This window comes from Phycodurus eques, chromosome 16, assembly GCF_024500275.1.
Source record: "Phycodurus eques isolate BA_2022a chromosome 16, UOR_Pequ_1.1, whole genome shotgun sequence".
NCBI classification, from domain to species: Eukaryota; Metazoa; Chordata; class Actinopteri; order Syngnathiformes; family Syngnathidae; genus Phycodurus; species Phycodurus eques.
The window spans coordinates 16,477,959-16,505,180 of record NC_084540.1 but is presented as its reverse complement, the minus strand read 5'-3'; the positions used below and the strand labels follow the sequence as shown (position 1 = coordinate 16,505,180).

The 27,222-nt window shown below is 40.8% G+C and overlaps 1 protein-coding gene across 3 annotated transcripts; it reads left to right on the top strand.

Moving 5' to 3' along the window:
* The first annotated feature begins 1,337 nt into the window (after window positions 1-1,337).
* On the top strand, window positions 1,338-25,379 carry fbxl20 (F-box and leucine-rich repeat protein 20). Of its 3 annotated transcripts, none has more exons than XM_061700842.1 (15): window positions 1,338-1,638; window positions 8,910-8,971; window positions 13,244-13,298; window positions 13,376-13,450; window positions 13,556-13,650; window positions 13,815-13,883; window positions 14,328-14,423; window positions 16,049-16,175; window positions 16,253-16,327; window positions 17,423-17,553; window positions 17,715-17,775; window positions 17,912-17,956; window positions 18,487-18,543; window positions 18,645-18,857; window positions 20,209-25,379. In XM_061700842.1, the coding sequence occupies exons 1-15, from the start codon at window positions 1,597-1,599 to the stop codon at window positions 20,314-20,316; spliced, it is 1,311 nt and encodes a 436-aa protein (XP_061556826.1). In that variant the 5' UTR covers window positions 1,338-1,596; the 3' UTR covers window positions 20,317-25,379. The 3 variants fall into 3 exon arrangements, with proteins under 3 accessions (XP_061556826.1, XP_061556827.1, XP_061556828.1); XM_061700843.1 differs by lacking the exon at window positions 1,338-1,638 and adding an exon at window positions 5,541-5,598; XM_061700844.1 differs by lacking the exon at window positions 1,338-1,638 and adding an exon at window positions 7,147-7,243.
* The last annotated feature ends 1,843 nt before the right edge of the window (window positions 25,380-27,222 follow it).

The following is a 27,222-nucleotide window of genomic DNA, read 5'->3' as shown; positions in this document are numbered from 1 at the left end:
TCATTACAATTTACCCAGGAATGGAAAGAGTCCCAGAAGGCTCCAGTTAAGGTACCGGGGGGGGGAATACTCTAATGTTCCAATGTCTTAATTACCAAACGTACACATGTTTATATCTATCTTAAAGCTTATATTTAGAAAATCCTTACATGGATCAATCGCAATATTTTGAAATTTAATTTCTTTAGCCTTTGGAAGATGGAAAGGAGATGACCTAGTTCTTAATTCTGACATTTTTGGTATAATTTTGAAGTATGAATTTTCTCTTTAATAGTGACGGAAAGCAAATTGCAGTAATGGTAGTCCTTATTAATTTGTTATTGCATTTTTTTGTCTAAAATTTTACATTGGAGGGAAATAAAGTTGTTAGAATTAAGGAAAATGTAGGTGATTTGTATGGCAGAGCAAAGCAAACATTTGTATTGTTTGTCACGGTGAAAAAGTATGCATTTATGGGACGTGTATGTATGAATTTAACGTCATCTTCTGACTTGGTGTAAGATAAACATTACCATGTTTTTATGAATTGTAGGTATACGCTGCAATTGGCTGGCGACTAGTTTATCCGACCGCCTACGTTTCCAGGACGTGTGACAAGTTTGATGAAGTAATTTTGGAATCGGAATCTAAAATAAGATAAATCAGAAACTGTGAATAAAAAAGGGTTAAGGTGTAGTAAAGTAAGCAATAATATGTAGTAATCAAACTATATCGTAAAGATTGACATCACAATAGAACTAACGTGTCCCGATAGCCTCATAAATATATGGCAGTAAAATATTACCTGGTTAAAACAAGAAAAAAAAACGGATTCGTAAATTCAATACATAAGTACGTCATTTTTGAGAAAAGCTAACCGTTTTTAATTGTGAAAGAAACAGCGAAGGACGAATGACGCTATTTGACAAGGTCCATGTTGATTGGCTCTGCTTTCACAATGAGGCGTGGTCTCGTACAAACAAGGAAGTGCCATCTCCCACGACAATAACAAAAGTTCCAAAGAACCCTTAGTGGGAAATAAACTTGTTAGAATCAAGTGAGCAAGCATAAATGCGACTTGTGTCAGTACAAATAAAAATAATGACCTTTTACAATGTCTGTCATGGTGGGAAAAGGATAATTTGGTCCTCATTTTAAATGTATGAGTCGTGCGCATGAAATGAACGTCTTCATCTATTGTGGTGTAAAATAAACAATGGCATGATTTGAGGAATAGTAGTTACTTTACATTTGGACATCCACTTTAAAATTCTCTGTTTGTATTTTTATACGTGATGTATCGGGCCATTGTGTGCGTGGATGGGAGGGAGCGAGTGAGGAAGGGAGAGGGAGGGCGAACCAACGCCAATAAGGCCCTATTGGCTGGCTACTGTGCGCACACACAGTGCGATTATTTTTATTTATGGCAAGCAAGAAGCTGGTATTTGTGTTGTAGCTCCAATCCGTGGCGTCCAAAATCCCGCTACCCAACCCGGGGTAGGACGGTAGCATGATAGCCGTGGATGGGAATCGGCAGGAAGAGCGTCCCCGTCTGCTGCATTCCGACTGCGCCCGCACCCGAAGCCACCGCCGAGGAGGCAAGCGGTGGCGTCCAACATGGGGAAAGAGGTAAACGGCGTCTCGCGGAGCCGCTTTGAGGTGAGTTCACCTGGCCCCCTCCCGAAACCTTTGACACGCAGTTTAAACACGTCACAGGGCCTCGCTTTGGACCACCATTATTACATTCATGGACCAAAATAATACTATGAACGGCGGCGACATTCACGCGGCTCGAGCACCGTTTGGGATTAGCTGTGTTGCTCTGTGCTAACAACAACAACAACGACAAGGCCCCGGCTGATTTATCATATCGACGAGGAGGACACAAAGGGGTATAAATGTCGGCTCATGTTGTTATCGTCGCGTGGTGCGTTAAAGGTCCCTAAATGTTTTATCATGCGCCATCAAAACAAAACACAGCGAAGCTACAGGATGTAAACCAAAGGCGGACTGTAAAATCAAAGTTCATAGCTGCGTAGCCGGTTTTAGCCCACAATTTAAGTTCGTATTTGGGTGTGTGGCTTATATTGCTCTTTTTGTTAGCGGGCTTGTTGTGCTGTCTTGGTTTGTCGCTAGCTACAGATTGACAGCCGACCGCAGGCCCTGAACCTTCTCCACAATGGCATTTAACTAACCACAGAGCCCACCAACTGTTCGTGAAACGCCAGTCGAGGCCTTGCGGTCGTTGAATAACGTTAACTTTATTTTCTACTTGCGGTAGAGAAGTGCTTGCTGTGTATTTTGGGGCGGAGATATATTCACTGAAAACTCGGCGAGACTGGCCACTTAATGTTGCGTTTAATCCCCAAGTGAGATGGAATTTGTCAATACGTTTTGTTTTTTTAACTGTATTTAATCATTTTTATCATTGTTTTTACGGTGCAACAGCAAAAGATTCAGGCCGCTACATCCTCCTGCCAAGTCTTAACAGCTGCAGTCGAGCTGCTAAAGCAAGTTAGCTGCAGACAGCAGACTAAATCAGGTCCTTGTCTGCCTTCAAAGTAAAGGAGTATATGTGTGTTTTGGAAGGTGGATTTCCGGTTTGTGCTGCTTTTCTGTTATTTCCTGTTACACTAGATCAGTGTTTCCCAACCTTTGACCCATATTTTACTGTAGAAAAAAATCAAACAGCATACCACTAAACAAAAATGTCATAAAGACTATATGCTATATACTGGACTAGATGATCTTTCTTCGATTTACTGACAAAATTACCCACTGAGTATACATCTCAGTCTGTTTAGTTGAACATAAAGCTATTACAGTAATACACTTGAGTTGCAAGGTTATGCAGCAGCTGTAGAAATCATGCAACATAGGGCTTTGCAAGGTCAAAGTGGTGGCATGTGAGGAGTACAATAGAACAATAAATTATAGACTGCAATAATCCCTAGATTTTCGTGAGGGAAGAGGACTAAGCATTGACATGAATAGCGAAAAACGTAAGTAAAAGTAATTGACGCCCCACCTAATGTTTTTTTTATAATTTCTTATATTAGAAGTTTAAAGTGCTGTGAATATACCACAAACCATGGTCCCAACACAGATCATTTCAAACTCCCAGTGTTAAAAATTACTCACAGATTATTTGATTTTCAAGACTCTCTAACTTCCACTGACAAACCTAACTGAGCTCCCCAACATACAAAGCTTGTTTCTCAGTCAAGATGTATCACTTCAACATAGTTCCTTCACACCAATTCTTATTTCTACAGGGCTTTGGTGGCATCTTGTGGCATTTTGGTCATTTCAGAAAGCGCACAAAAGCTGTAAATAGCTGGGGGTGGGGTTCATAGAAAAAAATTAAAATTGCTGCATTTGTTAATTGTGAACCGGAAATATGTGGGTGATTAATGTATTTTGATTTATGAATGGCAATAGGTTACACAGGTTAATTTTGTACTTTCTGCCATCTACAGGTATGTGCCAAAAAATGTGACTATTGAGGGAAAGTCCATTTATTTCAATAATTTGTTTCAAAAAGTGAAACCTCTGTGTTATATAAGTTCACCACACACAAAGTAAAATATTTCAAGCCTTTATTTGTTTTAATTTGGATGATTATGGCAGAAAGACAAAAAATTAACAAATCCAGTATTTCACAAAATTTGAATATTTCATGTGACCAACAAAAAAGGATCTTAAACACAGAAATATTGGCCTGCTGAAAAGTGTATTAAAGTAATATGCCGTCAGTACTTTGTTGGGCCTCCTTTTGCATTAATTACATCATCAAGGTGGCATGACATGGAGGTGTTCGGCCTTTGGCACAGTTCAGGTGTTATTGTACCCCAAGTTCCTTTGATATTGGCCTTTAGATCGACTGGATTTAGGGGTTTTTGTTCCCTAATGATTGTCTCCAAAAAGATAATTGGCAGCGGGAAGCATGAAGTGCTGAGTTGATTGGACTTGATAAAAGACAATGGACCCACACCAGCAAATGACATGGCACCGTAAATCATTACTGACTGTGGAAACGTCACTCTGGACTTTAAGCAGCTTAACGTTTGTGCTTCTCCAGTTTTCCTCCAGACTCTGGGACCTTGATTTCCAAATGAAATCCAAAATTTACTTTAACCTGAAAAGAGAACTTGGGACCACTGGGAAACAGACCAGTACTTTTTCTCCTTAGCCTAGCACAGACACTTCTGATGTTGTTTTTGGTTCAGGAGTGGCTTGACACATGGAATTCTACAGCTGTAGCCCATGTCATGCAGGCGTCTGTATGCGGTGGCTCTTGATGCGCTGACACCAACCTCAGTCCACTCCTTATGAAGCTCCCCCAGATTTCTGAATCGCTGTTGCTTGACAATCCTCTCAAGGCTGCGGTCATCCATGTCACTTGTGCACCTTTTCCGGCCACATTTTCCCCTTCCTCTTAACACTCTGTTAATGTACTTTGATACAGCACTCTGTGAGCGTCCAGCTTCTTTTGCAATTTCTTTTTAGACCTTTTCTTCTTATGGCGGGGGTTAATTATGGTTTTCTGCACAACCATCAAGTCAGCAGTCTCCCCCATGATTCTGAAGCCTACAAAGCCAGACTCGGAGGAAAACCTCTGCAGGTGTTTTGCTTTAATTAGCTGACAAGATTGTGACACAGTGTTGCACTTTGTCATGATATTCCAATTTTGGGAAATACTGGATTTGTTTATTTTTCTGTCTTTCTGCCATAATCGACAAAATTGAAACAAATAAAGGCTGGAAATATTGCACTTTGTGTGTGGTGAACTAATATAACATACAAGCTTCACTTTTTGAAACAACTTATTCAAATAAATGGACAGTCCCTCGATATTCCAATATTTCTTTGCACATACCTGTAGTAGAAGAGTTTTTAATTGTTCAGCCTGTCACTATATGTCATTGGGATAGATAGATGAACAAAGATACATTATTTGTAGTGAATAAATAATAATTTTCAGACAATCTGAGTGAACTTGGGTAATTTCCCATTGCATATAAGTAAATGGATTGAGTGCTGTGCATTGCTTGATTGTTTAATTACTAATTTAATGCTACTATATACTGTTAAATGTACTATTATCTTTTTTTCATAACAAATGGCACACAAATTCTTTTAGTTCTGGATTTTCCCTTTTTTTTTTTTTGAAAGGCATAGCTGGCTGTGTTCTGTTATATCACGTCAGATGTTATCAAAGTTAAGGGAGTGGGACATGTATTGACATGGAAGTCTGCCATGCAATCTTGTATGCTATATATGTCACAGGTTAACACAATGGCATGCAGGGTGAGCATAAAGTCACCGCATATTTCAATTTGATTTAAAATCAGTTTATTGTGTACGTGGTAGTAATTTGTTGCTTTATACGGTTCTACAGCAAAATGATGGCTAGCTGGAGGTTACGACTCTGGCAGCTTTTAAGACCGCTTTATTCCGTGACCTCAGATGGGCCGCTGGAGAACGCATAACACTCACATTCACGCGGCGTCGGGTTCATTTTATGTTGGATTACAAAAGAGCGGGCGGGGAGGGGGAGACAATGTATGCCGGTCGACCCTGGAAAGAGCTCTGGATTATTTGGCCAGAGAGCACTAGGTGAGTTGTCAGAGTCAATTTGTCCGAAATCTAAATAACAAATATGTCCCCTCTCCTCATAGCAATTGTTTGTGTGTATGTATGTGTATCTCTCTCTCGATATATAAGTATATATATATGTGTGTGTGTGTTTATGTTGTACTCATACAAGGACACAGGCTGGCTTTGACCTAGATCCCCATGTATTTTTAACTGCTCTTTTTATACAACCAAATTAATAGTTCTGTGACCTTTGTGTTTTTATTTAAAGACACATCACGTCACAGCCCTTTTTCATACTGTCCGTCAAATCACGCTTTTTCCCCTATGTCGTTGGTCTTGTGTGAAAGTCTTTCACAAACGGAATACATGTGGTCCTCGGTTTTTCGATGGCGAGCCGGTCCTATGGCCACAACCGAACCCAAATTTGTTAGAACGTACCATGATCTATCACTAACCTATGCTAATGCAGTAGTAAAATCATCCATCCATCCATTTTCCATTCTGCTTATCCTCACTAGGGTCGCGGGGGTGCTGGAGCCTATCCAAGATGACTCAGTAAAATCATAATTATAGGAAATATTTGTACTGTATAAAAACACTTGGGCCATAAATATAAAACAATCAAATGAATAACAGTGAGTCGAAACGTCTTACATCGGTACCGTTATAAACCCTGGACATCATTAAAGCTATAATATGTGATATCTGGCGCCCCCTAGCTATGGAATTCGACATTACAACAAAGCCTTTATCACTACGATATGACGTAGGCTAAATGCTTGTCCTGCTTCCTCCTCCTCCTCCTCCTCCCAACCCCGAATGTTTCCTCCTTTCTCTATAGCTCAGTCGACCTGCGCGCTGTCCATATATGGGCCTGCCCATTCCTAGGTAAATACGTCATTTCCGCTATGTCATTCTAGAGCGCCACCAAGTGATCCAGCGTGGGGATGTATAGGATAGTCCCTAAAAATAAAAGAATATAAAAAATTGTATCAGAAGCTGATGCACTTTATCAGCATCATGTCATCTACTGTTGTAGTGGCTTGGGTGATTATTATTATTTTTTAACAAAAAATAGTTGGAGATAATAGCTTTAAACCATTAAAACAAAAAACTAATTAGTTTTACTGAACAAGCCTTTTACTCGACAGTTGTTTCTCAAACATTTTCACCTCCCGTAGACGAGAACACGGACATCTGACTTTACTCTCATCTCTCCTGCGCTGTTGTGTTGAAAGCAGTTGTCCGACAACTATTTTGTGGCCCTAATGCTCCTATGCACAGATCGTTGGAAGATGCCTGTGAATGTTCTCATTCATCCAGGTCATTTCATTATCAGGCACTGAGTAAATTGCAAATCAAATCGATCGTAAAAGACCTTTCACCTCCCATCTGAGCAGGCTTCATCATTTCATGCACATATGGTAGCTAGGACAGCTCTAGTCGGAGTGTTGGTGTGGAAACCCAACTATCTGTAAAAAGAGGAGAAGGCTTATGACACCGCCTATCTCACACATACAATGCCATCCTTTCATTCCTTTGAAAGAGACAAGCGTCTAACAAATAACAACACAGCCACTTTTGGCTTTCAGCTGCCTTTACTACGACTGTGGTTACAACTAGGCTTTACACGATCAGGATTTTTGGGGCCGATCACTGTTCAGTGAGTTTAAAAAAACGATAACCGATCCGATCACAAGATGGAGGAATGTTTATTTAAATGACCTGTTCATTTACTGTATATACTTGTGTCCTTAATTGCTCTAAAAATTATATTTACAATAAATAATGTATCTTTGTTCATCTATTTATGCCAGTGAGGCATAGTGACAGAGAGAACGAATGATAAATGGTCTTTTATAAGATGGCAGGAAGTACATACAGTAATTAATGTATCCACATTTTGTGATATTGTTGTTTGTTGGTGTTCCGTGAGATTTTTCAATTGTAAAATATATATATATGTTCCTTGGCTCCATAAAGGTTGGAAATCACTGCTCGAGTCAGATCGTGTATTCTAATCAGTCAGGTCAAACCAACATTACATGACAGAAATAATGGGTGCTAACTTACTGTAATTAAATTACCTTATTTTTAATTACATTACTTCACCCACACCGAAGCTTTAGAGCATGATTCGACAGAACGCCTGCATGTTTACGTCCAACCGTTCGTGGTACCACTAGCTTGCTAGGCTACATAATGTTTTGTTGCCTGCTTGCGAGCCGTATCGTTTTAAAAGTACGGGACCATACCTCAAGCAAGCCTTAAACGAACATCCTCTCCTGTCCTGAGCACCGGTGATCACCAACACACGTTTTCCCCCCATTGTGTCCTCCTTATACAAAGTCGGCGTGCTCCACTCTTGTTGTCGTCGCCATGGTAACGAGTGTATCCAGTCGCATTTGAGTTGCCAAGATAAAACCCAATGATCGTAGAAAACGGGATGCGGTGGTATCGGAATACAAGATTTTATTGCAGTAGTCTGACATAGTGCAATTGTGAAAGAGCATCATATTTCTTGTAGTCTGATCCAGGCATTCCGTGTTGTCTGTCTCAGACGTGTTGTCTGTTCCACACCGCCGACATGTTTTTTTTAATCATTTTATTGGCCGTCAGATATTTCCAATACTACGTCAAAAGACGCGCGACAAGGCTAAAAATAAACCAACTTTTGGATTCAAATATACTGTGCACGATGGCAACGTGGAGTAAACGTCTTTTGTGTCATTGATTGGATCGGTGAAATTATGACATTAAAGCCGATCAGCATAAAATGCTAAATATCGGCTGATACCGATCAGTCCGATAAAATCGGTGTAAAGTCTAGTTACAACTGAATGCAATCTTCATGAGGGGGGGTCCCCACCCAAATGACTGTTATTGGCAGGCAGCCATCCAATGCATCTTAAAGACTTAACCTTTTGCATCCCAATAGATTGATACAATGCGTGAGACATACAGTATCACTAATTCAAGCTAGAGCTGTCCTATCTAGCCTATGCAAATTAACCGATGAAGCCTGCGCAGATGAGATCTTCTAAGACAACCAGAACAGCCCAGTTGTGAAAGCATTTTTTTTTTTTTTTTTTTTACTAATGTTCTCTGATCTTGGGGTTTTCAAATTGATCACATTACACTCAACTGTTCAAAGTTCTCTCCTGATATAATTTATTTTGCCCTTTTTGCTTCTTTTATCACCTGCTCACCGCCCCCGTCCTCTCCATGACATTAAAAGCTATCTCTGCTGACGAGATTACATTATCATCAGTTACCCTTGAGTGAATTTGAGTGGTCTTTTGCTGACATCTCTCTGGCGCCTCTTGCAGATGTTCACGAACAGCGATGAGGCAGTCATCAATAAGAAGCTACCTAAGGAGCTGTTGCTGCGGTGAGTGACGTTCTGATTTTTATTTTATTTTTGGCATATAGCAAATGCAAAATTGAAAGTACTGTATATGTATAATGCATATTTTTCAAAATTGAAAACAGTTCCCGCCTGTCTTCATGTTTGTGACAGACTTTCATCAAAATACCCCAAGGATCAAGGATTATAGCTCACATTGCACCCTTTTTTTGTGCGGCAGTCCTGTGTAATGCAAATAAGCCACTGCTCATCCTGCCCCTCTTCTGTGGGACCAATTTCAATGACGTATGCTTTTTGGTACCATGACTCAGTGTTTGTCGGGACACTTCTACATTATTCGTGCACTCACCGTTTTATCTCTGTGCACTGTTTGCATACTGTCATTGATTACTACTGCCCACTCGTGTTTGAGAACTCTGCACCATTTGCACAGTCGGCACTGTAGGAGATCATTGCACTATTAGTCACTTTAAACTGGTCTAAATTGCTTGAGAACTCTCCATCATTTGTACAATTCCTGTTATATCAGTATCACCACACTAGTGGTTCTCTTTCATTGCGCTCCACACTCGTGTTTTTTGTGCCCTAAATGTATATTTCGTCATCGTGGCAGTTTGTTGTTATACTAGAGTGGCTCCAACTACCGGAGACCTAGTCCTTGCGTGTCTTGCAACATACTTGGCCAATAAAGATGATTGTGATTCTGATTCTGATTCTGATGAGCCACTGCTCAATCTGGCTGCCTACTGTGGGGCTTTTGATTACCATGACAACCGGAGACGGAGCTAGGGGGTTTGCGGCAAGGCTAGCAGCTATAACTAGCCGAGAATGTGAAGAAAACACTAAAACCCATAAAGACAGTAAAATTGTATTTTGGATTGTATTTTTGCTTGTAGAGGCAGCCCTTCATCACAAAGCTGCTGGATTTCACTTGTCAATTAATGCACAGATTCGTGCATGTGGAAAATGCAGAGGACACATTGTGACTGTCACAATTGGGCAAAGTTCAGAAGGGCTCGATCACATATATACGATTTTGGAAGCAGGCAGCTCACAAAACATTTACTTGGTTGTTTAATCTGATGGACGCAGGTTGAAATACAGTAATTGGTTAGGACATCTGCTTCACTCACATCTCTGAGGTTCAGGTTTCAAATCTATACCCCAGCAATCCTGTGTGGAGTTTCCATGTTCTCCCCGGCTTGTGTCAGTTTCCTCTTGGTACTCCGGCGTCCTCCCACATTCCACAAATATGCATGTGTGGTTCATTGTAGATTCCAAATTATCTATTGGTGTGAAAGCGTATTGACTCCCTTCTCAAATTCCTATTTTTTTTGCATAGTTTCCCCAATTGTGTTTAAGATCACCAAACAAATGTAAATATCCGACTAAGATAACCCAAGTAAACCTAAAATGAAATTGTTAAATTGTGATTTTATTTATTAAGAACAAAAAACTGTTCAAAGCTACCTGGCCCTGTGTGAAAAGGTAATGGCCCCCTAAACCTAATGACTGGTTGGGCCATCCTGAGCAGCAACAACTGAAATCAAGCGTTTTTTTTTGTTTTTTTGTTTGTTTTTTAATCACTGGCAATGAGTCTTTCACATCTCTGTGGAGATATTTTGGCCCACTCTTCCTTGCGGAATTGTTTGAATTGTGGCTGCGTGGGTACTCCGGTTTTCTCCCACATCCCAAGCGCCATTCATGGTAGGTTGATTGAAGACTCTAAATTGCCCGCAGGTGTGAATGTGAGCGCGAATGGTTGTTTGTTCATATGTGCCCTGCGATTGGCTGGCGCACAGTTCAGGCTGTACCGGCCTCTCTCCCAGAGTCAGCTGGGATAGGCGTTACGGAAAATTGATGGATGGAAGACGCGTCGTTATGTTCTTTTTGGTGAGCAGGTTTTCGTCTTGAAACTCTGCCATGGATGCCATTTTGCCCAGTCTCTTCCTTATTGTTGAGTCATGAATACTAACCTTAGCTGAGACAAGGCTGGCCTGCAGTGCTTTAGATGTTGGTTTGGTTTGCTTTGTGACCTCATAGATGAGTCGTCACTATGCTCTCGGGGTAATTTTTGAAAAAAATATAAGAATTTCAGAAGGGGACCAACACTTTTTCATGGCACTGTATTATGTGTCCTACAATCCGAGTCCAGGGTGTACCCTGCCTCTCTCCCCAAATTAAGATGGAATAGGCTCTAGTTCCCAGCGACCCTAATGATAAGTGCTTTAAAAAAAAAAAAGGATGGCTATTGATAGTTTAATGTCACACTTGATGGGTGGGCAGGCAGACCTAACTATTTGTATGCAAGCAATTAAAAAGTAAATTTTTCGTAATCTGTCCTGTCACCTTTTTAACTCCATGCAGACTAGACAGATCTGAATCTCTTACTGAAAAGACACAACTGGCCTCCTCCGTCTTCCAACAAAAACAAACACAGAATGCATACATGCCCTCTGGCGGTGATATCAACCAAACAGCAGGATGCACATTTCTCCTTAGTCCCAAATGCTCCCTGGATGCTTAATTAAAAACAGACGCCTTTAGGTTACACAACATTGAAATTGTTCTCAGACTCGAGGGGGGGAAAAAAGTACATAAGCCTCTTCGCAAAATGAAGCCCGTAACTCATGGCTCTGTCTCGCGCGCCCATATGTACTTTCACTGCTTCGATACCTCCAGACTATTACACTCTTCACTAGCTCACAGCATCCTATAGTGCTGTGAGCAGCTCATGAAGTTGTTGGGCTTGAAGGTGACCTCAACGTGGGAGGAGGTAATGCCTGATTGGTTGGGCCCATCTGATCCACATTGTGTATAAAAAGTATGAGCAGCTGACTGACACGCCTGTGCTAAAATAACATCAACATGGTCCAAAAATCTTTTCCAGTATCATAAATAATTGGAGAATGTCAATTGGGATTTATTGTGAATTTGACACACCACAGAAATGAGTGTTTTTACAACAAACAACAAAATGAGGCTTGAAAATGGAGAAAACTGGAACGCTGTGAGTGTGTCTACTAAATGTGCTGAGACCACACCCCGCTCAACTGTTGACTGTCAATCACATACCACTACCGTAGATATCTGGGTATACGTGTTCTATGAAAACGATGGTATCTTACACAATGTAAAATCCTGTTAGTTACGGATTATAATCATAAAATAAGCACACAAGCCAAATGATCATATGTGGGGACATCATGTGACTGCCGAACGATCGCCCAACTACATCACTGGGCAGCTGAAGTTCTTTAGTGGGCCAGGGGCCACTCATACCGGAAGCCCAAGTTTGTCATTTGGGTGCCACTTTAGCCGCACCCCCCGCCCCTCTCCCCCATCCCCCAAAATGCAGAAAAAAAAGTAAAAATGTATTTAAACCTCTAGCCCCACAATTCAGTGCTTCATAGTTGCCAGTCTTTTCACATTTGCAGCAATTATCTTGAAACATGTATGAAGCATTTAAAACAAACATGTGGATTTCACTTTTCAGGGACTCTATTAAAAATGTTAACTACTTTGATGGTCATTTATCTTGCCTGGCTTTTTCCCCCAAAATGAGATGGACTGTAGTACGTATTTCCAGAACTAACACATCCTCCAGTGACCACATGGTACTAGTATTGCTAATTTGTAGATCATTGGTGGGCAAACCTTTGTGCTCAAGGTCCGCATTTGACTTTCAAAACGGAAAGATATGCCAGGTCAATGTTGTTATTTAGAATTAATTTAGTTATACCTAATCAAGTATAAAATAAAATTAAAATGTTAAAACTGTATATGTCACGGTTTATTCAATTTAACAATTATTGTGGCCCGTACGTGGCCATACTTTGGCCAGCCCTGATGTAGATGGTTTTCCAACAATGTGTGTTGAACTGGAAAGATTCATAAAACTGTTCTTCAATTAAAAATTAAAGCACAACTCATCCTAAAGTGCCTGAAAATGGGAAAAATAAACCAAGTATTGGAAATACCATTTTCAATTGCTGCATTTTTTTGAAACACACACAATCTAAACTTACTAAACTGTATTAACAAAGTAAACTTCTCTTTGATGTTTTCTTGTTTCAAACCGCAACATTATCTCTTAACACTGAACCTCCGCTCAACGCTTGTACACCTCACACCCACCCACTTGCTCCACGTGCAAAAGTTGCTCCGAATAAAGCATTTGATCAGGAGGAGTTGCAATACACTTGATAGGTCTGCATATTTCCTTTGTGTCTACATTACTACCAGTTTCGTCCTATTAGGTACCTCTGCTCTAAACTACCCTTGTCTGTCTTGTAGAATCTTCTCCTTCCTGGATGTGGTAACGCTGTGTCGCTGTGCCCAGGTCTCACGGGTGAGTTGAGTGTGCACATAATCGTACTTGTAGTTTATATATTGTGTCCAATGACAACGATTTGCATATGCCGTCAGTCCTGGAATGTTCTGGCTCTGGATGGAAGCAACTGGCAGCGGATTGACCTCTTTGACTTTCAGCGGGACATCGAGGTGGGCTATGGTTTATTTCGCATCTCATCGCATGTGTGCTCATATCAAGTTGCATGAGGAGACTGAGTGTGCGTGTTTTTTTTTTTTTCTCTCTCTCTTTTGCAGGGCCGAGTGGTCGAGAACATCTCAAAGCGATGCGGAGGGTTCTTGAGGAAGCTGAGCCTGCGGGGATGCCTCGGCGTGGGCGACAGTGCCCTGAGGTGAGAAGTGAGAGTGATGGATTTAAATTCTGATGCCGTCAAGTCTAATGTCAATTCTGTGTGTGTGTGTGTGTGTGTGTGTGTGTGTGTGTGCGTGCATGCATGCGTGTGTGTGTGTGTGCGTGCATGCATGCATGCATGCATGCGTGTGTGTGTGTGTGTAGGACTTTCTCACAGAACTGCAGGAACATCGAGCTGCTCAGTTTGAATGGCTGCACCAAGATCACTGACAGGTATGGATTTAATGTGCATCGAGACCTACCCCTAATAGCAAAATAATGCGAGGAATTGGTCGCGTCACACATGTGCATTATGTGTCTGATTTTGCGACATTCTTACTTGGGTGACTACATGTTAAAAAAAAGTTAACCTCTCTGTAAACAACAAAACATTCTGCCAGACCTTTGACAACAAGTGACAATGCCTATGGTGATGCTATAGTCACTGTCCTTCTTAACGGTCCTTGTGAAGGTTTCTCCTTATTTTGGGATAAAAGTGTTACAAAAATACAAAGAATAAGCAAAGGTGGTTTGAATTTTATTGGAGTTTCCCAAAATCTTTTACCAAATTCAGAATCATACAACATTCAAATTCGCAGGCTCTGATGTATACGTTACATTTAAGCTGCCTGATGTTTACATGGCAAAACCTTTGTCTTGATCTTCTTGTCTTTACAGTACATGTAGCAGCCTGAGCAAGTTCTGCCCAAAGTTGAAGCACCTGGACCTTGCATCATGTACCTCAATCACCAACTTGTCGCTCAAAGCCCTCAGGTATGTCCCACGAGTAGCACACTAGCATAACACTGGACTGTACAAAAAGGTCTGAACATAAAAAATTTAAAAAAATCAGCACTTGGCATGTGTCCAATCAAATTGTTCTGATCCACACTGCTAGCCCTGAATCCACATTGGATCCAGAAATCTTTTCATTATGTAATAGTTATTTTTGAAGACGCTGTAAAAGGACCAAACAATTTTGACACACCACATAGAAGTGTTGTTAACAAATCTGCCAAATTTGAATGATTAAAAAAAATGACCAATTATATAACACAAGGCTCCCCAAATCATCAAAACTAAAGCCTGCCCTCGAGGTGTAGGACTGTGTGGGCATGTCACTGAATGCTACCCTTCAGCTGTCAATCAAGTATGTGTCTGTCACACAGAGAGTATGTGCGTCACACAGCCTGCGCGGGCGCGGCTGTCGCAAGTTGGGCGGATCCCAACACCCAACCCGGGCGACTACTTAACTAGCCGCTGGTGGGTTGTTGGCGTGTGCGTCGGCGGCTGAGCTGTCCGGGTTTGCTGGGACGTTGCTCTGAGCGTCGTGCGTGAGGCCACACGGTCGTGATACCTTATCCCAAAAAACGCATAACATTTCAAAGAAGATGCTTTTTTTGGGGGGGGGTTGTAGGCATAGCTTGATGGCCGACTGCTTGACAGTTCCTAATTGATAAGTTATTATCAATTAGGAACTGTCAATTGCAGCGAATAGCCACTGAAGGCGCTCGATACTTATATATTGGGAGAGGGCGACTCGTGCTGTTCCTTGGTTGTGTCAGTGTACGGCCGTTTTAGTCACGGCCAAGAAATCTGGTCAAGTGAGAAGTTGTTTTACACTTTATCTCAGCAATTCAGTACTAAAGTCTTACCAGTCTTTGCATGTTTTCAACACTTCCAACATATTTAATGTATTTAGAAAAAAAAAACCACAGAAATGACTTTTCAGGGTCTTAAATGCTTTTTCATGGGCCAGCCACAGCCTCCCTCAGAATTCACACGAGGAGGGCGAGCGGTTGCTGTTCATTATTATCATAAGGCCTCATTTACACTGCCAGACACAAATCCAGGTTGGAGCCAGAAAGATTTTTATGGTATAATATTCATCAATTTGTATATTCTTTGGCTCAGCAACAGCCTCTCTCAGAGGAAGGGGTGTTGTAGTTTCATAATTTTCTTGAGGCAGCGTTCACACTGCCAGACCCAAATACAGATTGGATCCAGATGGCTTTTTATCATGTAATAGTTATCAATTTATAAATTGGTTCGGCAATAGGCACTCAAAGGGGAAGGGATATTTCAGTTCCATAATTTTCCTCAGGCCTCGTTCACACAGCCAAGTCCGAATCCAGATTGGATCAAGATTATTATTTTTTTTTTAATTAATTTAATGACATCAGAACAGTAGGCCATCTAGTTGCTCAAACTGGATTTCAGAGTGACCCGATGTGTGGACTGTGGACACAACAATTTAGATCTGAACATTTGACAGTGTGGACACTATAGCTTCAGGATCAGTAAACACACTGATCCTGCGCGTGTAAACAAGGCCCGAGTTTACAAAACGGCTTTCACTTTTTTATCTCACTTCTTTTTGTTTTTCTCCGCCACTGAAGTGAGGGATGTCCCCTGCTGGAGCAACTCAACATCTCCTGGTGTGATCAGGTCACTAAGGACGGCATCCAGGCCCTGGTCCGATGCTGTCCGGGGCTCAGGGGGCTTTTCCTGAAAGGCTGTACACAGGTGCGCTTTGACGTTTGTCATGTTTTAGGCTGAGTTTCACTTGTGATGTTGTAGAATGTCAGTTTTTCCTTTTTTAGCTAGAAGATGAGGCACTGAAGCATATTGGCGCGAACTGTCCCGAGTTGGTCACGCTCAACTTGCAAACATGCTCGGTAAGTGCAGTCAATATGAAAGCATCTTAAAGTGGAAGTACAGTGAACCCTTGCCAATTCGTGACTGGCCTTTGGCAAAACTCATCTTATCTATCCACCTGGCTGAAAAACACACCTATCCACCCCTCACCGCATATTTTTTGTACTCTTTCCGTAAATCCTTGAGATGCCAACCAAATGAATTGCTCTTCTAAGGCACCATGTTAGCAGAGGAGTGGCCAGCGTCAGCCACCTGTTGATAACCGGTCAACTTTGGCAGATTCCAGTTGACTTCCGATAAAGTTAATGTTGAAGCAACTTTGGAATCTAACATGGGAGCTCATTTTGGAAGCTAACATTGGTCTTCCATAGCTCTAATGTTAAGGAGTAACAGTGGAAGCTAATATCAAAAGTTAACATCGAAAGTGAATGTTGGAAGCTAACTTCAGAAGCTAACATTGAAAGCTAACTTTGGAATCCAACGATAACGCTGGATTATAACTTTGGAAGCTAACATTGGAAGCTGACGTTGGTCTTCCTTAGCACTAACTTTTGAGGTAATGTTTGAAGCTAATTTCAGAAGCTAACATTGAAAGCGGATATCGAAATCTAACTTGGGAAGGTAACGTGAGTGATAACATTTGTTAGTAACTGTCCAATCTAACATTGGATGCTAATGATAAGCTCATGTTCAAACTAATGTCAGAAGCTAACATTGGAACTGAAACTGAAACTAATTGTGGTCTTCCTTAACGCTAACATTAGAAGTAAAGCTAGAATCGTTAGCGGTAACGTTGGTTGGTAATTTTGTAATTGAATTCTAACTAACCTCAAATGTTAGAGGGAACGTGGTATTTGTACGGCTTGCAGAGTGGCGATACACACAATGTCATCATCAGACTTAGGGTGCATTTTTTTCCCAAATCAAATCATCTTAAGTCATTTATTTTAAGGGCAATGCCAGTTTTAAAACATTTTGGGATAAGAGTTTGAGGTATATTTAATTTAAATTATTAATTTAGGCAAATAAATTTTTTTTTTACGGGGCATTCATTAGTTGTGAATTTTTTCTTTGTTTCTCCTGCATCAAAACACACGTCCTGTCTTTACGAGTAGCAAATCACAGACGACGGCCTCATCACCATTTGTCGAGGCTGTCACCGTCTTCAGTCCCTGTGTGTGTCAGGCTGCGCCAACATCACGGACGCCATCTTGCATGCACTTGGACAGAACTGCCCCCGCCTAAGGTAACACTTTAATATTGTTGTGATCAAATGTGTGTGCAAAACTGCTTCTTATTCTACTATGCAGAGTTTCTTGACACTGACAATGAGCGATGCTATTATTTTGTTACACAATGCTGTCTCTCTCTTTTTTTTTTTTTTTCTTTCTTTTTTCTTTTTTTTAGAATATTAGAAGTGGCCCGCTGCTCTCAACTTACAGATGTGGGTTTCACAACATTAGCAAGGGTGAGTGTAACCAGACTAATAAATGCAAATGTTCACTAGCTATTGATCTGTAGAAGCACAATTTGGCACATTTGTAGAAGTTCAATAATACAAATTTGCAGTAAATGGCACTATAATCTATTGAATTTCTTTCTAGAATTGTCACGAGCTTGAGAAGATGGATTTAGAAGAATGTGTGCAAGTAAGTAAACAACAGTACAGTGTTACCCCAATATTCACGTTTCGATATAATGTTTCCCCACGAGAAACTGGGGTTCACTGTATACCCTTTATAAATGTAACTGCATTTTATTATTTAGAAGCACACTTGGCGTTTTATTGTGAACGTTTATTAAGTGTAGAACACAGTCTCGCACCATTGTTTTCTCTGTAGCAATGACATTACTACTCAGTGTGCTGTGTGACTAATGGATCAGAATAAAGCTGGGCTATCATTTCCTTGTGGTTATAAATGTAGTTTATGGCTCTAGATAAAACTGAACACTTTTCCTAAATATTACGAATCAGTAGTTTCTTTGTGTGTGACATTACAAGGCCTTACGCGCTTTTCACTCTTCACTTGGTTTTCATGGTATTCACCGTGGGGTAAGAAACAGGACGGCGCAGGGACGACAGCACCCTGGTGCAAGCTTGTCCATATTGAAGAATATAATATAATTTTCAATTAACATCAGTCTGCAATTATGATCTTTTTTCCCCCTTTTAATTCAGATTACAGATGGAACTCTCATACAGCTTTCTATCTACTGCCCTCGGCTGCAGGTTCTAGTGAGTGTTGTGCGCATCATTTTGCTGACTCACAGCAAGCACATCATGGCCAGGCTGCAGTCACAAACTTCTTCAACCCTTCCACTTCCTTCTCCCCGTAGAGTCTATCCCACTGCGAGCTCATCACCGACGACGGCATCCGCCACCTGGGCAGCGGGCCGTGCGCCCACGACCGACTGGAGGTGATCGAGCTGGACAACTGCCCGCTAATCACGGACGCCTCGCTGGAGCACCTGAAGAGCTGCCACAGTCTGGATCGCATTGAGCTCTATGACTGCCAACAGATCACCCGCGCCGGCATCAAGAGGCTAAGGGTGAGTGGGTTTTGCTGACAACATCGAGGGTCTCAAATGGATGAAAGTTCATGCCAAAACAACAGGTTAGGCACTTACCCCGAACCACCAGTCACCTACAGCCAAGCAGAAGCCTGACGAAAGCCATTTCTGGAAAAGGCATGCTAACAACATAAGCTAATCGAGGTCAAAGGTTGTAATTTTTTAAAATTGTGATATATATTTAATAATTACATTGAACATATTTAATAAGGGTGGCACGGTGGACGACTGGTTAGAGCGTCTGCCTCACGGTTCTGAGGACTGGGGTTCAATCCCCGGCCCCGCCTGTGTGGAGTTTGCATGTTCTCCCCGTGCCTACGTGGGTTTTCTCCGGGCACTCCGGTTTCCTCCCACATCCCAAAAACATGCATGGTGGGTTAATTGACAACTCCTAAATTACCCGTAGGTGTGACTGTGAGTGCGAATTGTTGTTTGTTTGTATGTGCCCTGCGATTGGCTGGCAACCAGTTCAGGGTGTACCACGCCTCCTGCCCGATGATAGCTGGGATAGGCTCCAGCACGCCCGCGACCCTAGTGAGGAGAAGCGGCTCAGAAAATGGACGGATGGATGGATGGATATTTAATAATGTATCTAAGGACTGATAAATATATTTTATTATGTTATTCAATTGATATTTTTGACATTATTAATTCATTAATTTTGTATTTCATTGTCTTTCAGTAGCTAAAGGAGTTAAGGCGCAAATATAGTGGAAACTTAAGATATTGATTCATTCCTATTGGGGGGGATTACAATTGAATTACAAATCCCAGTTCGAATGAAGTTGGGATGTTTTGAAAATGTAAGTAAAAACAGAATACAATGATATAATATGTAAATCCTTTTCAACCTATTTTATATTGAATACACTTAAAAGACAAGATATTTTATGATTTAAACTGATGTTGTTTATTTGCCTATAATCTCTCCATACAATGTGGGGTGGGGGGGGGAACAGATTGTCCTTACAGTAATGTGTAATATGCTCTATCGATTTTTGATTTATTTGTTTTTTTAGGGAAAAAAATACCCCACGAGAAATTACGGTCAATTCACTTTTTTCCCCCCACACAACAGCATCTTGACAACACATTATACTAAATGGAAAAAAAGCGCCTTATCGTGACATTCACACTCACATTCTGCAATATATTCAGCTCACGCACATACTCTCTCACACTCGCGGCTCAGATAATTAACCTTGACTAAGACGAGTAAAAGTACGTCAACTGGGATTAAATAACAGTAAGGCACAGCGGAATAATGTTACATGTACGAGTAGCAGAGGAGTCAGGTAACACATTTTCGTATCTTCTTGTGCTTCCGCAGACCCACCTGCCTAACATCAAAGTACACGCATACTTTGCCCCCGTGACTCCTCCGCCTTCCGTGGGTGGCAGCCGCCAGAGGTTTTGCCGCTGCTGCGTCCTGCTATGATGCAAAAGACATCGACATCGGTCTTCCCCCCCTCTCCCACCACCCCTGTGTCCCGGGGGTCTCTCCTATACAAGCTTCCTTCCTAGATCCCCGCCCTCCCCTGGTCAAGCAGTACATTCTTGCTGTGTCCCCCTTTTGAAGCTGCAGAGAGACCAAAACAGTGCAGGGTAACACACACTCCACACTCTTAATTTATTTTTATTTCACACAAATGTTGTCAGTGGCAGCACGACGCAGCAGTGTTTCACAGGTTTGCCTCACACTTCTGAGGTACGGGGTTTGAATCTCATCTCCGGCCTTCCTGTGTGGAGTTCGCATGTTCTCCCTGTGCTTGCGAGTTTTTTTTTCGGGTACTACACGTTCCTCCCACATTCCAAAAACATGCATGTTGGGTTCATTGAAGACTAAATTGCCCATAGTTGTGAATTTGAGTGTGAATACTTGTGTGTATACATCAGACTTTGAGAACTAAAGTGGGCTAACTCCATTTATGTCAAGCTAAGTGCATAAATGAATTGAGAAAAGGCATGTATTTCAGATGAATACTGATCTAAATCAAGGTTTAGTTCCAATTTTGACCAATAGGGTGAAGTCCATTATTATAGTCATCACTTCTCCTGATACATCAGCGCAGCAGCTGGGCCAGCTTCCATTTTCGCGCCCATGAAACCAGGTTTCACCTTTTGCAAAACCATTCCAGAAAGAAAGTGAGGTTCAGAGATTGAAAGAAGAGTCATAAAGTAGGCAGTGCTCTTAGCTCAAGTTAGTATAAGTTTCATTGTTCAGGAACTATTTATAGATTTGACAGATAGTCGGAATGAACAAAACTTTGAGGTAAACCACTATTTCTGTAAAACTAACTACTGTATCGAGAAGTAGTAATCCCGGTTAGGGTCACGGGGCGCTTGAGCCTAAACCTGCCGACATCGGGCGAAAGGCAGACCACACCCTGAACTGGTCGCCAGGCAGTCGCAGGGCACGTATAGACACCGACAACCATTCACACTCACATTCACACCGTCACGAGTGGGAACTGAACCCACGCTGCCCGCACCAAAGTCAGGTGAGTGTACCACTACACCATCAGTGACTCGAAGTAGTAATAATTTTCATATAAATCACAAAGATAAAAATCCCTCAGATTTTTCAACCAACCGCGGAACTTTAAATCACTCCTCTGCAAAAGGGCAAAAATGGATTTGGCCCACTCTAATTCTCAGTGGGTTAAAGTGTGCACTGATTGGCAAACAAACTAGTCCAGCGTGTACCCCGCCTCTCGCCCCAAAGACAGCTGGGATAGGCTCCAGCAGTTAAGTGGTATAGAAATGGCTGAATGGATTAATGTTATCACTAGTGTAAAATGAATGGAGAAAACGGTAACAACAACCCCATTGGCCTCACAATACCTCGGATTTTCTCTCAACATCCAATCGTATTAATTGCCATCAGAATGTACATTTATGATTGGACCACCCAATATGGCCCCTGGATGAGCTTTCAAAATGAAACACCCACACTGTCCTTACATGGGGTCAAAGTAGGCTTTGCTTGAATGTATACAATGAAAAAAAGCAATGCAAAGGACATTTAAAAACAATCTTGATGGGGAGAAAACAGCTTTTTATCTCACATCCTGTACTGTTGGAAAAAGTCCAGAGTCAGCGCCTAGTCCCCCATCCCCCTCTCCCCTCAAAAGAAGTGACACAACCTGGTGAACTGCAGCAAAAAATGTATTTAAAAAAAAAAAAAAGAAAGAAAAAACACAGCAAGCTGTCTGCTTTTTGCACCTTATCGAAACAACATCCAGACTGTTTACAAAGAAGAACATTTCAAAACATATTAGGTTTGTACTAACAATGTGCCCCACTCGCTGGACACACACACACACACACACACACACACCACACACCCACACCAAGGTTGGTACCCCTCCCCTGTCTCTCTTGTCTCTATGTGCTTCATTGGCGAAGGGCGGGAAGAAAAGACAAACTATTTTTCTAAAATGAAAAGCGGCACACATTTGGGGACTGCAGAAGATGCCAAATGTTGCATGTGACACCTATTTTTCGTTCTTTAAAAAAACAAAACTCAAATGTACATAAGTGAGGACTGTGGGAGTCTTGGGTTGACGGACGAACAATTGGAAGAAAAAGAAGATGACAACAGGAAGAAAAAAAAAAGATGATTACTTGTAGATCAACAGGAAGAAAAAGCCAACCATGTTCTGCTTTGATTTCATCGACTTGTGTGAAAGAGTAGTAGGGCCACACTGAAAAGATGAACATATTTTCAATAGCATAGTTTACGTTTTAGTCATGTTACAAAAATAAATTTGTAATATTGCTAGAATATAATTTTTATGAGTGAGTGTCACAATTCCTAAATGCTTCATGAGCCACTTCCGCTCTCTACAAACCTGTCATAAATTCATATTTGTTAAAATTTCTTTAAAGGGACCAAAAAAAAGTGTAAATTTGAGTCTCTTACAATTATTCTCTAAAATTGATATCATTTTTGCTTGTAATATTACTTTATTTTCATAAATTAAAAATGTATTTTCATATTACTGCTTTATTCAATGTAACATTTTAACTTCATCCAGAAACTTTTCTGGTAATGATTTTTTATTTGACATTTTAAATATTTAAAAAAATTTGGAATATGTCAAGCGGCTCAGAAAATGGATGGATGGATGGAATATGTCAACTGTCATCCAACATTACAACTTTTTCTTGTGATAATGACATTTCCCATTTAAATCTTTTTGATGTTACACCTTTATTCTTGTGAATACTCATAATCATGCTTTTATTTACATTAAATTAGGGCAGGTTTTTTCTATCCCAAAAATAACAAACTATTCCTGTAAAAATATTTTTTTTTTTTTTTAATTTTGTAATATTTTGGCAATTCTCATAATTTTATTACCTTTTACGGAGTACTAGGTTTTGTTTTCCCAAATGTTTTGATATTCTGCCAATTCTCATAATTGTATTACATTTTCCCGTAATATTGACAGTTTTATTCACGTTAAATTGGTGCATTTTTCTACTCATTACAACTTTATTCTCGTAAAATTACACCTTTTTTATTTGTAATAATCAGCATTTTTTGTCGTAATACTCTTGACATCTAATATTACGACCTTATTTTCATACATTACAACTCCTGTGATTTACAATTTAGTTCTAATTCAATTACATCCCATCTTAATATACCAGCATTATTCAGAAAAACAAAAATTTTACTTCCCCTTACGTTGAAACTTTATCGTTGTAAAAATGACCATTTTGATTTTGTGAAATAATGAGGATTTTTGGGGTAATATTTTGACTTTACCCTCATTCCCCCCCCAATCAAGTGTGGCCCTAATACTCCTTCGTTGACTCCTGGGGGCCAGAAGGGGTTGTGGTTGTGAATGACCCATGAAGTATTGAAACCTCCCACTACCTGCTTTTTTCTTTGACCCATCCCCCCACCCCCACCCCATGGAGGTGTCACTTCATTCTGTATTCAACTCCCCTTTCTTTGCCTTTTTAATTTCTTTTGGCGTGGCTCCGATTGCACCTGCCTCGTTCTGCATTCAGTGTCTCCTCTAAGATTTTGTGTTTCTGTCGTCACAAATGTCCAGGCTAGGTGCAATTGTAAGTAGGATTTTTCTTTTTTTTTTTTTTTTTTCTTTCTCCCTGTCTCCCCCTGATATTACTTCTTGAATGTCCCTGAGTGAGACATCTCTTCAGGCATGACCTGCCACTTGAGAAAGATTTTAATTCATTTGTATACGTTGCCCTCCTTTCTCCTATTATCCTGCACTAAATTACTCAAACTGAGACTGAAACGTGGAATGTTAAAGCATCCTAAATGTCCCCAAAATGGATTGGAGGCGAAACAAGCTTGAGTCAAGATTATAATAATTTTTGTGGGATAATGCGAGATGGAATGAGCCCTGGGTAATCCCGCTCGAGCCGTTTTGTTTGAGCGGGGTTTTACACGTGGGATTAGGGAACGTGTCAAAATGGCAGCCGTGTACTCCGGAGGAAGGAGCGCATAAAGGAGCTTGCTGGCCCATGTGTCAATACTGGAGGAAAGCGTTAAGAAGCTGACTGACCCATGTTTCAATGCTAACTCTGAAAAACTGGAAGTAGTCCGGTGGCCCTTGTGTCAGCGCTAACTGAATATACCAGAAGGAATGTGTGACGGAGTCCGCTGGCCCATGTGTCAACGCCACTGGTCCATATGTCAACGCTAATGCTGAAAACCACAAAGGAGTTTTCTGGCCTATTTGTCAAGGCTAAATCTAAATATGCCAGTAGGAAAATGCAGAGGGGCACTTGTGTCAACTTGCTGGTCAATGTGTCAATCCTAACTCGGAATATATTGGTAGAAAAGCACGAAGGGCTTTGCCGGCCCATGTGTCACTGTTAACTCTGCTTGTCTGTTGGCCCATGCGTCAACATGCACTTTTTACCGGTAGGAAAGTATAAAGGAATCTAATGGGCCTGGCCGGTGTTGCTAACGCTGAAATGTGCAAAGGAGTGTTCTCGCCCATTTTTTACGGTTATTTCTGAATTTACCAGTAGTAAAGCATGAATGAGCCCGCTGACCCATGTGTCAACATGGGCGAAAAGCGTACCGCAATTCGCCAGACCATATGTCAAGGCTAGCTCTGAATATACTGATCGGAAAGTGCCGAGGAGCCCGTTGGACCATGTGTCGACGCTAACATTAATATACAGGTTGAATTACATGGAGGAGTCTGCTGGCCCATGTGTCAACGCTAACGATTAGTCCATTGGCCCATGTGTCAACGCTCACTTTGAATTTACCGGTAGGAAAGCATTAAGGAGTCGGCGTGTGTCAACATCACCAGAAAGCAAACTCCCTGTTCCCCTGACATTTAAGAACACAAAAGCACTGGAGATAGAACCCAAGAGGTGAACGCACCCACCCGGTTGCCCCCCCAAACAGAACGTTCATTGACATATGGGCGATATTTAAAATTGACAATGACTGTAGTTCATACAATTACTGTAAATCTTTTCCTTTATTTCTTTTTTTTTTGTACAATTAACCGATATAAATGAATATGTACGTATGAATAAATATATACCTATATTATTAAGGCTGGCCTAGTTTTCTCAAAGTGTACTTGGGTTGTTGTATTGCCTCCTAGAACCACTAGATGGGAGCATTGAGCTTGTGTGGGGATTTGTGTACTCTACAAGTAATTGAGTATATGCGAGTAAAAATGATTGCTATTATTTGTACGAAAACAGTTTATACATATTTCAACTTTAAAGCTCCCATGTGTGTTTATGTTGTATTTATGCACTGGTATGCTTATTTTTGGTTGTTGTTATTTTATTGAGGATGTAGTCTGCAGTGGTGCAGGTTTTTTTTTTTTTTTATAAATGGTTTTGGTTGCCTTATTTAGTTTTGAGTCGGTCAAAGTACTAGAAACAGACCTCAGTATGCTACAGCACACTTGTACACCACTGCAAACTAACGAACGCAAATGACAACAACAAAATGTTTTTCCATTATTTCTGGTACATGCTGTACCTATTGTTGTGGCCCATGAACTCTATATTGGTGTGTTTTACATGTTTTTGGCAGGTCCAACATATCAACCCATCATGGATTGAAGTGAGGTCATTTTAAAAGTGTCACGATCACATTTTTACCACAAGGTTAAGTCATATCTTGAAATATGTGGCATAATATATATATATTTTTTAAGCACACAGGAGGATCTGATGAGCTCACGAGGTGGTTGTTTCCTATATTCTTGACAGCACTTGTTTGATTTTGCACGTACTTTACATGCAGTGCTTTTAAGGACATGTTCCACAGCAACAACTTAGGAAGAATTATGAAAAATGATGTGCGCATGCCAGACCAATAGAGCGCAACATAATTTTGTAGCGAAACAATGCATGACTGTTCTCTCGCATCCTATCAAAAACGTACATTTCAACACGTCGATGTTTTTAGAACGTAACGTGAGCAGTGAAATCCAGTTGGACGCGTTAGCACGTTGTAAACTTACACTTCCCACTTCGTCCATTTTTTCTGAAGACTGTTTTCATTGTTTAAAAGTCCACCCATTTACAAAAAGATGGCAGCTTCTTTCAAAGTTGGCTCATTTTGATGCCTCTATTCATCATTGAAGTAACAGATAATGTGTACATTTACACGTACGTATGCTTAATATCCTCTTAAATATGTTTAAAATAATTGCACTACAGTGCAGTAGTCGTGGTACGGTATTAGCAAATTTGCCTATTTGCAGATTTGGGGGGAACCTAACCTTATTTACTGTTTTTGTGCTCAGACCCTAGCAAAAAACATTTTGGCCCCATCTGGTGGCAGCGTGTTGCCAAGGAAACAAGTTGAAGTGAGAAAAAAATGGAATTGAAAATTCATTTGGACAAAAGTAGTTCTTTGCCACCAACTTGTGGCATGTATAGGCAAATACAAAACCCTTAAATGGGGAGGAGACATCAATTACTCGCTGGTTTCCACAAAAATTTATGTTCCTATCCACAATGGCATTTTCCATTATGTGTTAGCATTAAGGTAGCGTAGACATTCTTAAGGCGAAGTTTGGTTTTAAATACACGCCATGTAATTAGCATGTAATTGATTTTGTTTGATGTTTATTTTGACAAAAGACTTGAACTGGGTGTGGCGTTCAAACGCTTGAAGCCTTTTTTTTTTTTTTTTTTTTTTAAAGAATTGTTCATCTGCCTAACTGCTCCATATTGTGAAGTGAGTTGGCTTGAGTTCATGCTGCCACCAGACATTACTCTTAAATCAAGGGGGGGGTCTGCCGAATGAAGGGTCGTATCTGGGAAAATTCATAAGTCCTGTAACACTAATTGCCTTCAGTTTCAGTCACATTTT